The sequence below is a fragment of the Drosophila busckii genome, chromosome X (assembly GCF_011750605.1).
Source record: "Drosophila busckii strain San Diego stock center, stock number 13000-0081.31 chromosome X, ASM1175060v1, whole genome shotgun sequence".
In the NCBI taxonomy this organism is placed as follows: domain Eukaryota; kingdom Metazoa; phylum Arthropoda; class Insecta; order Diptera; family Drosophilidae; genus Drosophila; species Drosophila busckii.
Window position 1 is genome coordinate 11,448,586 of NC_046608.1, and position 12,413 is coordinate 11,460,998.

At 37.9% G+C, this 12,413-nt stretch overlaps 2 protein-coding genes across 5 annotated transcripts; one reads left to right on the forward strand and one right to left on the reverse strand.

Annotated features, from left to right (window-relative positions):
* Nucleotides 1-1,271: 1,271 nt before the first annotated feature.
* Nucleotides 1,272-6,007, reverse strand: LOC108605666 (ubiquitin-conjugating enzyme E2 H). Of its 4 annotated transcripts, none has more exons than XM_017995457.1 (2): nucleotides 5,990-6,007; nucleotides 1,272-2,265 (listed from the first exon to the last, which is right to left on the reverse strand). In XM_017995457.1, exon 2 carries the CDS (start codon nucleotides 2,027-2,029, stop codon nucleotides 1,478-1,480), a length of 552 nt encoding a protein of 183 aa, XP_017850946.1. In that variant the 5' UTR covers nucleotides 2,030-2,265; nucleotides 5,990-6,007; the 3' UTR covers nucleotides 1,272-1,477. The 4 variants fall into 4 exon arrangements, with proteins under 4 accessions (XP_017850946.1, XP_017850943.1, XP_017850945.1 ...); XM_017995454.1 differs by lacking the exon at nucleotides 5,990-6,007 and adding an exon at nucleotides 5,846-5,983; XM_017995456.1 differs by lacking the exon at nucleotides 5,990-6,007 and adding an exon at nucleotides 5,875-5,980.
* A 516-nt stretch (nucleotides 6,008-6,523) lies between these two features.
* On the forward strand, nucleotides 6,524-11,195 carry LOC108607037 (exportin-6-A). The gene is made up of 11 exons (XM_017997630.1): nucleotides 6,524-6,743; nucleotides 6,953-7,476; nucleotides 7,560-7,715; nucleotides 7,783-8,165; nucleotides 8,264-8,463; nucleotides 8,521-8,951; nucleotides 9,014-9,566; nucleotides 9,632-9,801; nucleotides 9,993-10,193; nucleotides 10,261-10,696; nucleotides 10,767-11,195. The coding sequence occupies exons 1-11, from the start codon at nucleotides 6,741-6,743 to the stop codon at nucleotides 10,842-10,844; spliced, it is 3,135 nt and encodes a 1,044-aa protein (XP_017853119.1). The 5' UTR covers nucleotides 6,524-6,740; the 3' UTR covers nucleotides 10,845-11,195.
* Nucleotides 11,196-12,413: the final 1,218 nt, after the last annotated feature.

The window sequence follows — 12,413 nt, forward strand, 5'->3', positions numbered from 1 at the left end:
ATACAAGAGTTGTGTTTTCTAGTTGTGTGTGTGTGTGTGTGTGAATTATGTTTAATAAAATATTCTTTAAACTTTGATTTGATTTTGTTTGTTAAGAAGAAAAGACACTTAAGCTTATATACAAAATGTTTTATTAGTTTTTGCTTCGTTTAACTTTATTTGTAAACTATGTTTAGTTAATTATAGAGAACAAATTGTTTATATTAACTAGAAATACACAACTCTACGAAATTGCAAACATTATTAGTTATTAATTAATTAACGCTTGTGGGCTTTTGTTTTTACTTATTTTTCATTTTGTTAAACAACTTCACTTAAACAAAATGTGTTCTGTTCCAAGTTTTAAAATATACATAAATGAAAAAAAAATATATATATATATACTTAAAACAATAAAAAATAATGTTGTAATAATTTTGACAGCAGCAAACACATAAAAATAAGCAAGTTTAGTGTGTTACATAAACAAAAAGAAATTTGATTTTTAGTGTCTTTAAAAATTCTGTCAGCATTTATGTAAATTTTCTATTTGATTGATTCGATTTGTAGCTCGGTTTTGGTTGTCGTTACAATATGATAGACATATTATATATATAGTTATGTTTAAAATTAAATTGACAAAAAGATACGCTAAATGCTGACACAAGGAATAAACGTACAAACAATTGTTTATAGTCAAGGATTAGGTATTCTAGTAAAATTTATGTATTTTCTTTTTGGTTTAATTTGTTAACTATGGTAAATTAGAGTTTATAAAAACTTTTAGTCACTTGCTTAAGGCATTACAATTGTTTATATGTGGCTGTGTTTTTTAGTTGGGCTACTTTTTGCTCATGTTGCAAATTGCTTGTTTTTTAATTGTTTTTCTTTAATATTATCTTCATATTTTTATCAGCTACTAATTGTTTTAGTTACTAAGAATTCAAAACTTGTTGCAACATATAAAGATGCACATAGGTTAATGTATATATACGTATAAATTTAGATACAGCAGTTGTCGAAAATGTTAAATATTTTACTTAAATTTGTTAATATCTAAGCAAGTCAAGTTATATTTGAAAATTGTTATGCGCTTGGAAATTGTTTGCTTTATATGCCTTACTGCTTTACATAAACTCTATATATATCATATATATATCAACCTTTGTGCTTAATTATACGTTTCGTATTTATCATCAGCGCATCACGTTACTTACATTAAATATATATATATATATGTATATATATATATATATATATATGTGTATATGTATATAGATATATATTATTTTTAAATCATAATATTGTTGTTCTGCGTGTACATGTATATATAATATATAAGATCTGATTGTATTTGAATCAAATCGTAGGCTACTTAAATAAGCAATTGGCTGCTAACATCGTTATTATTGTTGGTGTTAATTTTGTTGCTGTTGCTGCTGTTGTTGTTGTTGTCGTAAGTGTTAATTATAGTAAGTATTTTATTATTAATCCGATATTATAATTCCATATCTCTGGCCTCGTCCTCACTATAATCCGACATACTCGACTCACTGTCGCTGCTGTCGCGCTCCTGCTGCGCTGCCCGCAGCGCATCCTCAGTCGCATAGCGCTGCACATAGTCGGCGACCTTGCGATGATATTCCTCCGGTTCGTGCAGGTACAATGCAGCCGCATCCCGGTTTAATGGGTCCACGGGATTGGGGTAGGTGAGGAGCTGCGGCAGAAACGATTCAAATATGTTGGATAAATCGTATAGGGCCGTCCAGGCCTGATTTATCACGTCCAGGCACACGGTGCCCGATGATTCGTCAATATTGGGATGATAGATTTTGTTAACAAAACCAATGCTGGGCGACTTAAACGGATAGTTGTCCGGCAGATAGACGCGCACCTTCCACACGCCGCTCTCGTAGGGGGTGCCCTGGGGTCCAAAGAATTTCACATGGAATTCGTTGAGGCCGCCCAATATGGTAACCTCATGTTTTGATTCAATTAGCTTGATGACGTCATTGTCCATGCGTCGTTTGCCAGCACTGGGTGAAGACATTCTGTTGCTTTTGTTTTGTTTTTTCTGTTTAGGTCACAGTTTCTCTGAGGTTTTGAATTATTTAATTGAAATATATTGCTCAGCTTCTGGTTGTGCTAATATCTAATGGGTTTAAGGCTAAAGCGGTGATTTCTGTTGCTTTTTGTTGTATGTTCCTTTCCGTTGCTCCTCTTGTTGCCACGCCTATTCACAGATCGAAGGACTCCAGGCAGAGTCCAACTAAATGCAGCTGCTGCCTGCAAAAGAAAATTGCACAAAATTATTAAATATGTTAATTTCAATTTATGCAAATTACTAAGCCAGCTGTTTTCAATTTATTTTGCCATACTAAGCTTGGTTACTATGCAGCTGCGCTTCTTATTCAATTACTGTCATTCTTATCAATCCTTATCACACTGCACTGCAGCCTCAAATCTTTTTCTATATACAAAATAGTCTATGTATCTAGGTCACAAATTTAAGCCCACTGTGGCCCACTACTAACAGCTGCATCTCTCTCATTCACGCTCTTACTCTATCTATCTGTCTGTCTCTCTTTCTCTCTCGCTTGCTCTCTTGCCCACTTGCACAGCCCAAATGCATGAAACTATGTCAACAGCGCAGTAGCAGCGACGGGCGCTGGGCTGAACAAAAGCAGCGTTTGGAATTATCATAACACAGCATGACGTCGGCGTGCAGTGTGCAGCGCTGCTCTCCTTGGATATTGTATACGCTGCTCTCTGCCATTACACTTACTTTGCTCAAGGTACAAGCAAATACAAAAGGGCAGCCAAGGACTAACAACAATAATAGTGCAGCAATTATATTGTTTTTGTTGCATATGCACTAGGCGCAGCAGACAGCAGCAATTATTTTTATTTATTATTTATTAAATGCCATACGAAAATTTCGATCGCTTACAAAATTGAAATTCTTTTGCTTTGATTGCTTTTGTTTTCATCGTCGACATTGCTGCTGCTGCTGCTGTTGTTGTTGTAGAGTTTTGTCTGTTGTTTTGCAAACAAGCCCAGCTGTTTACTGTTATTGAGCTGTCTGACAAGTAAGAGAGCGTGAGCGCGCAAAAAAGAGCTTAAAATGCGCAAGTAAAAGAGCGTACCACAGTGTGCACTACATAAGCGCTAAGCGTATCATTCTGGCAATGCATTGCCTTTACAATGATGTGCACGTTAGCGTAGCTTCACTGTAAATTTGTTTTTGAAATGCGCCATACAAAAGCAAAAAGAGAGCGCGAGCGAATAAAATTCGAGAGAGTGCATAATGTTGTCATTTTGGTGTGTTTTGTTTGTTGTTGCTGGCACATATGCATAAAGCTAAACATACATACATATATGTGTACATCGAAATACATTTGTATTTGTAATCATACGCATACTTGTATATCTATCTCCCTGTGTATTGTTTTAAAAGATGAAACAAGACAGCGTTGGCTTAACCAAAGAGCAAATGTATATAAGTATGTGTCTGTGTATATAAAAACATATGTATGAATGTACATATATGTATATGCATATGCCTGTGTGTCTAAGATATTTATATTTATTATCTTTTAAATAATTTCACGTTTGCAGAGCGAGAAGCTAAATTCTTAAATGAAATGAAAAGCAAATTGTTGTTTGCATGCTTTCTCTCAACAAATTCTACGTCTGTTTTTACACACACTCACACACACATGCATACATATGTATGTACATAGTATGTTTATAAGCACATATTAAACGCACGCAGCTGATTGCAATACACATTGTTGTTAATTATTTACAGTTAATTACGAAACTTGTAGAAAATAAAACACTTTCAATACACACACACACACACACGCACTTGAAAAATGCTGTTACATATTTACGTATTTACTGCTTTTGTTTGTGTTGTTTTTATAGCTTTACTTTGTTGTTGTTGTGTCTGCGTTTGATTTGATTTGCGCTCTTTGCCTATTACAACATGTAGTATGTAGTTTTCTTGGGAATTATACTTCGTCTTGTTGGGGCCTCTTTGTTTTGTTGTCTACTTCAACTAGTTACTGAAAATTAACTGGCAACAGAGTTTGAAAAAGCCCCAGTGAGCACAACACACGCGAGCATCTAAAAACAGCAACATAAGAAGCAGAAGCAGCAAACAAGAGCAAAACCCAAAGCAGCGAGTGAGCGAGCGAGAGAGAGAGCGCATATGTCAGCCAGAGCGCAACCTGCTGCGAGGCCAAAGAGTACAATATGACTTTGTATTTGTGTATGTCTCTGTGTATGTCTGTGTGTGGGAGAGAGGCCCCCACAAAGCACATGTACATACAAAGAAAAATCATAATAACAAAGCGAGAGCGACAACAAAATGCAAAACAATAAAAACTAAGCCATACAAAATGTAGTCTCAAGCGCAAATAGTAGAAAAATATACATATAAAAATGAAATGCCAAAAACAGCGAAAGGCCTGTTAAGCCAAGAATTTCAGATACATACACACACATATACACACGGCTAAAATCAAGGACAGTCAGCAAAATAAATAAATTGAAAAGGCAAAAGTCAAAATGCCAGCTGCAAGAGCTGCAGCTCTTAATGCCCTTCGTGCAATTTATTTGAATTGACACACACAGAGACACACATTAGTCTGTAACTCTCTCTCTCTCTGCCAGGCCAGGCCAAAGCAAACTCCTAGGAAATTGATTTAAGTGTAATCTAACGGGGTCAAATGCAGGCGAAAACACACACACACATGCATATGTATGTATATTCATTTGGGAGCATGTACAATGTACATTGTGACATGTGCATGCGTCTCTGAAATATACATGTGTAGATGTCCTAACCCTAACCCCTGTGGAAGAGCATAACTGCGGTCATTGACTTGACAATTTAAAACTTTTCTAAGTGCAGTAAGTATCGTTTATGTAGCGCATCTCTTAAGCAAAAATTTTGCTTATGAGCAAACTAATTTGCCGGGCCTTACTTACCTAAATTGCGTTTTAAATAATGTATATGCCAAAGAAATAAAATAGTAATAATAAAAGTTTAACAATGAATTTTGATGTAACTTTTTTTTTTAACATTTTGTTAGGTTACTTTAATTGCTTTCTAATTTGCATTTCTACAGAGTATACAGAATGCAACTATTTGGCTCATATTCTGATTCTGTTATGTTTTAACAATATTTACTGTATATAAGCGCAGTAGTTGCTTTAAAATAATATATATTTTGTTATAAAGTTGCCAAAATACTAAAGCACACACAGCCACACATACATACTATGTATGTATATACAAACATACATAGGACAAATGTGTCTGTAACATTTCCGTTGCTGATAAGATTGAAAATTCAAAACGCAAAAGAGCGAAAAGAAATACTTTAAAACCACAACGCAATAATAAGACAGATAGACAGAAAGTGCGTAGTAAGCAAGCATATTGTATATACTCTTACTTGCGTACATATTTACTTGTTTATAACATTAGACTGCAGCAGCGAAAATACAACAACAAGGATACTTAAACTGATACATATGTACTAGCAAACTTTTGATTATCCGTTAGCTTAATGTCTTGGCACACGCTTTACTATTGCCCTTCGCGCCTGATTCCTTTTACGCCGTCTTTCTGGGTGCAATTATTGGGTACATAAACCAAAATAAGTAGAGTAAATTACGCTAGGCACGACAAAAGAGAGTTGAGTGTGTGGGGGTTGGGGGCAGACGACTATCAAAGAGCGAATATCGTGTGTCCGAGGGAGAAAGAGAGCGCGTCATAATAACTATGCACATTGTCAGCACCAACAAAAAAAGCAAAAAAAAAAACCATAAAGGGCTCTGACTAAGTACACACCTATGCACGTTATGTATTATGCATTTGACCTTTTATTAAGCAAATTTCCTTGGAATCTGCATAATCGAATATAAAGACACTCGGGTGTTCGCAGCTGATGCTTTGCAATTTAAATTTTTCTCACTTTCTGCAACAATAAATTACTTTTCTTGTATTGTTGTTTAATTGTTTTTTTTTTTTTTTGTTATAGAAATGCACTGCGTTGTCACCAGCTAAGGCGAAGTTCTTTGATTAACAAAACAACAACATTTTTAATACAGTGTCATCCGCTACATACAGCCGATCAGCGAGTATAATCTAGTATATCCAAGCATGCCGCCTGTTTTAACAATAATACGTTACTAATTTTTAAGATTGCGTGCAGTACATTTAGAAAGAAAAACTGTCGGCCATTGTTATTAAATAAATTTAGCTTATTTTAGCCTTTTCTGTACCTTATCTTGGCTATTTTTTGTTGGCAACGCACCTAATAGCAATAACTACTAAGTTATAATATATAATAAGTTAATAGTACTAACTAACTAAACGTATCTATAAAAATTCGAACTAAAAATCAATTGTGATTGTGCCACAGGTTTGCTATAATTTCAAATTTGCTCTGTTTTGCGTTTGCTTTGCCGCATTCAGATTTTTTCAAGAAGCGCAACTGGTCTCACTGCCAGCAGCTGGTTTTAAACGATATGGCAATGCTGTCATTGCACTGGCAACGATATGTGCAAGACGTATATACAAAATCAGAAAATTGATAAAATTCGAATAAAAACATGAAAATTATTACAAACCATTGATAACGCACAAAACTCACTTACCACCGCCAAGCACCAAGCACAATACCACAAACATAAGCAGCGGGTAGCGAGCGCACGCATACAAACACACACGTAACGCCAACAAAATGGTAAGTTTAACAAAAAAAAAAAAAAAAAGATGAAAAAAAACGAAAAAAAAAAAGGGGAAAAGCAAAAAAGTATATCTTCTCAAAAAGGCGACAACATAGCGCTTGTTGCCTGCCACATACACGCGAACATACACACATACATACATATAAGGCCAGCTTAAGAAGAGATTGTAATTGAGTGCGTCATTACTTGTGTTCTTTTTGTCAAGCACGAAGCATCGATGACGTCGCTGGAAGGGCTACTCAACGAATTCTATCAGCCAAGTACGAGCAATGCCCGCAAACGTGAAATCGAGACTAATCTGCTGGCATTTAAATCACAGCCGGAGGCCTGGCAGCTCTGTCTGCGTGTGGCCACGGCCAGCAATAGCTTCACCGAAAATCAATTCCTTTGGTTCTTTAGCACCTCCACCTTGGAGCATACCATAACACGTCGCTGGAGTCAGCTGTCTATCGCCGATCGTACGCAATTGCGCGAAACACTTTGGAACCACTATGCGCAATTGCATGTATTGAATGGCGCACGTCGTCATCGAGATACGCTGGCCCAGTTGATATCGCTGCTGGGCAAGCGTGAGTTTCCCGATCATGATCCCAACTATATGCAACATTGCATGGAGTTGAGCAAGACACGCTTCATCCTGGGCATCAATCTGTTGCGTGTAACGTCCGAGGAAGTTGCGAGCAATCGTGGCGACATGACTAACGATTGGAAGCAATATTTTCATTCTTGGTAAGCTCTCTCTCTCCCTTTGTTTCCGTGCCACTGTTTGCTTATGTTTCGTGCTCTGTGTGTTCTGTGTGTTTGTCGTGTAGCGTTTCCATGTGTATACCCGATGTTATGGACCTGCTCACCAAATATTTACTAATCGCCGTCTGTCATGTGAATGGCAAAGATATATACACAACCATACCCAGCAACTTTATGGATTACACTCTAACCTCATCGCTGCCCAATGACAATCAACTAAGGTAACTCTTGTACAATATAAATTAAGCAATTGACTTATCAATTCTGGTTGCCTCTCTCTTGTTGCAGTTCCTCTTTGCATGAGCTGCTCACCTGTGTGCAGCATTTGGTCTCCTGGATACGCACCGATCTCATTTCGGAATACTTTCTGATGAGCATACTCGATTTATCGCAGTGGCGTCAGGACAGAGAGCTTATCTCGCTAGCTGCGCTCTCCGTGCTCAACGAGCTTCTATATTTGCAAAAACCGCTGCCATATACGGGCACGCTCATGAGCGGCGTTAGTGGTCTGCTGGAGCTGCATAATCGCACCAAGCAGCAGAGCGAAATGTATACCGATAAGTTGCGAGAATTGTTGCGTCTATATAGTGGCAAATATGCGGGCAAACTGTATCAGCAACCGGAGCTGTTTGAGCCATTTATAGATCTACTCTATGCCTGTACCACCAAATGTGAGCAAAGAATTAACAAATGTTAAACTTTAGTTTTCAATAATTTTCGCTTTTGTGCATTTGATTAATTCTTCAATGCTTTAAATCTGATATTGCAGTGCACGGTGCTTTGGACTTTACGGAAAAGCTAGAGATCTGGGGGCCCATAATCAAGGTCATTGGTCAGGATCCCCGAAACATAAACCAGCATCAAAATGAGATTATGACCAAGCTGGTTGAAGAAATAATGCGACGCACACAATTCGAGTTGAACAAGCCCGAGCTGGAGCTGCTCGACAATGAGCTCATGGAGGACTCTGTAAGGCACTACCGCAATATAGAAAATTGCTCATACTAATTTGCATTCGCATTGCAGACTCCCGTAACCGAGTGGCAGCAGTTTTTGGATCAGTGCTTCGAGACTTTGGCCTTGCTGGCCAATTCGCGTGGTATACATTTGGTATTTGCACAGGTTTTTGCGCACTGGTCACGTCCGCAGACGTATTTGTTGTCGCTGGAGCTGGCGCTGGAGAGTGGCAGTGGGCGTTGCTATGAGGCGGCGCGCAAGCTAAAGACGGCAAATGTGGGCGAAATATTGCGCGACTTTGCCACCGTTTGCCAGGCGGTTGTGCGTCTGGCGCCCATGATGGACACTAGCGTGGCGCCGGCGCAGCATGTAGCACAAATCGAGAGTCAACTGCAAGTGCTGTCGGAGCGTTTGATACAAACGCTGCAGTTGCTCGCTAGCAATCGCATGGGCAGCGACGGTCGAGACAAGGCCACGACACGCACGGATTTGGATAATCTGTAAGTATTATTTTCAGGGACAGTTTGTGAATAATTGAATTGTCCATGAAATATATTTACAGATTTGCACAAGTGCTATTGGCCATACGCAGCGTCTTGCCGCTCTCCAAGACGCTCAACAGCGAGCCGCAGCTGCGACGTCTGTTTACCATAATGGGCACAATATTTTGTTGCACGCCCTCGCGTTGTGCTGCGCCCTCGTTGCTGGTGCAGCAAGCGGCCAGCGAACTGTTGGTCTTCATCTCGACATCGATACGACCCAAATATCTGCTCGAGATACCCGAGGTGCAGGCCATATTGCATCAATCGTCGCGTTTGGAGACACACCTGCCGCGTCTGGTGTGCAACAATATGCACATAAGTCTATTGAGTTGCATGGTCCTGCCCTGGCCCGGTGTCCCGGACAGTGCCCAGGACTATGAGCGTCGTCAGTGGATGTTGCGCGAATATATTGAAGGTCTATCTGGCGAATTCATGCTGCTCGATTTGGCAACCAATGCGGAGAGCAAGGTGGCCAACTGCGCTATCGACTTGTTGGACAAGCTAACGACGCTCGTGGCGTACTTTAAGGCTACGGGCAATCAAGCCAAAGATATGCTGGCAAGCACATTTAAGGTGAGACCGCAATACTATAGCGCACTCGCTCGCACGCATATTCACTATCACTCTTTCGTTTTTAGCCCATATTGAACAAGGCGCTGTTGATATTGAATAGCTATGGCCTGAGCAGCATTGCCATGGCCTTAATCATCGCCGAGTTCAGCTTGGGCATGCTGCGCACACTGCCCACGCAGCTGGGCAAGGATTTTGTAAAAGAGATGATCGTTCTATTCATAGATGTTGGCACCAGGTGCGTAAGCAATTAAAGATATAGTTGGAAACAGTTTTGATATAGATTCAAATTTAAGTTCAAAGTTAATTTGCTTAGCTTTTGTGGTATTGTATAAATGAACATAAATTTGAAAGCTTGTAGAATTTACAAAGTGCTGAACGTTCAAACTAACTCTGTCTCTTTCTAATCAATGCCTGCTTATTTTACAGAGCACCACTAACGCTTAGTCGCCTCGCAGTCATGGAGAAGGTGCTGCAAATGTTTAAAATAATCGTGGAGCTGCCTGGCAGCGATCTATTGTCCAATATATTAACCTTCAGCACGGAGCAAATATTGCCAATGTTGCAGCAACAAGATGCTGAGATGGATAACAGTGACATAACCAGTTTGCTCTACGAGCTTTTCGACAGGTGAACATAAAACAAACAAATATGTATTTGTTAATTTTATTAACATATGTTTTGCTTGCGCTTTTAGCATTTTAACCTGCAAGTGGCAATTCTTCTATAAAAATCAACTTAGCAACGGCAGCGAGTTGAACGGCGGCAGCAATTTCAATTGCAGCGATAATTTGCATCCAAATTATTTTATTGCCATCATGCATGCGTATGGGCAAATGCTGGTGAGCGGCAAGGATACGGGCACTGTGCGCCATGTGCTCGTCTCGATGCAGAATGTGAATGAACGCAGTCGTTTATATCAGCGTGCATTGTTCAAGGAGGCGCTGTTGGCTTCATTTCAACGTGCGCTGCTCAATTTGCTGCTCAGCGGCGAGGGCTCGCTGCATTTGGAGTTGATAGCACAAACGCTATACGCCATGGGTCAGGTGGATCGTCGCCAGTTGCTGGAGAGCATGATGAATGCATCGATGCCAGTGCCGCAGACAACGCTCGAGGAAATTTGCCAGGCAACAGTAATACATTTGCCCGAAATAGTAGCTCATGAGCTCGCTTATTAATTGTACGCTTGTATTTTTATTGCAGGACATTCCAACGTTTACGACAAAGTTGACGCAAGTTATTCAGGATGTGCACTGTAGGCAGCGCAATGAGACATCATAGGAATCACTGAGCGAAAGCCTTCTCGAAGTGCTTCAACTGGGAATTTAGATTTATGAATGTATGAATGTTCTCTCTCTGTGTGTGTGCATGTGCGTGTGCGTGTGTGTGTGTCTATCACATAATTATATATACTATATGTATTTGCCATACTATTTGACATATTGTGTTCATATTGCTCATGACTATGGCCAAACTAAGCCTTCAATTTATTTTTTCTGTTAAACTATTCGCCAGACACGCACATAGAAAATGTTAAAGCAAATTAATGGATTATTAAATAGTCTTGATTGCTTACATATATTTTTTTTAAATTATTTGCAAACCCAAAAACTAAAAACTGACTAAGCTTAAGTATATATCTGTGTGTCTGTCTGCCCGTTTGTCTATATGTCTATATGTATGTATGTGTGTGTATGTGTTTGCTGAAAGATAGACAGAAACTAAAAAAAACAAAACTTGATAACAACTGATAAAAGACATTGTTAGCTTATAATGCGATTCCGTAAAAAGATAAACCGAAAAACTTAAAATTTAAATGCAATTTACATTTATGTATATGTGTCTATGTATGTTATGTATTTACCCATCTATGTATGTATGTACATTTTATTCATTTAATATTATAATTGTTGTATGTGTGTACATAAAATGTATTTGTACATCGATAAAAACAAAAAAGTCATAGCCATACCTACGCGTATGCTTTAAAATCTATGTGTATACTCCTATAAATAAATTAAGCATTAGCATTAACATTAGCAACAAAAAGTCTAAATTAGCATGCAAATGCCTTGCGTCATTAATTTCTAGCTAGAACAACAAACATAACGAAAAGAAAACAAAAGAAATGCAAAACAAAAAGGAAATCAATTTCATTTAATTTATTTGACAAGAAGACGTAATCGCATATAGTCATCCACACGCTTGCGTTCGTTTAATCGTCAGCCCATATAATATACTATATATATCAATATACACGCATATATATTTATGCTATATACTACATATACATATGTATAAATGTCTACAATTAAAAGTTAAGGCCTCAGTCAGCATAAAATAAATAAAACTGGATTTTTAAAAACAAACCCCTTGAAATAAATTAATTATTATCAATATACAGGCATATATATTTATGCTATATACTATATATGTATAAATGTATAAATGTTTACAATTAAAACTTAAGCGCAGTTTTAAAAACAAACCCAAGTTCTATACAAAAAAATTAAATATCGATATACACGCATATATATTTATGCTATATACTATATATATGTATAAATGTACACAAATAAAATTTAAGGCCGCAATCAAAATTGAATAAATAAAAACTAAATGGATTTTTTTTTTGGAAAACAAACCGACGATCCTTAAAATAAATTAATTATTGTAGTTGTTATATAGCAATGTTAACTGCTTGGAATCGAATACTGCGGCGAATTTCCATACTCGCAATAGGTTTGGGTTATTTTTAGAATTTCGCAGCTATTTTTCTTATGGGAATATTGTTCCGATTAGATCTGATTGGATTAATGTGCTAATTGTCTTGCAGCATTTTAGGCATCA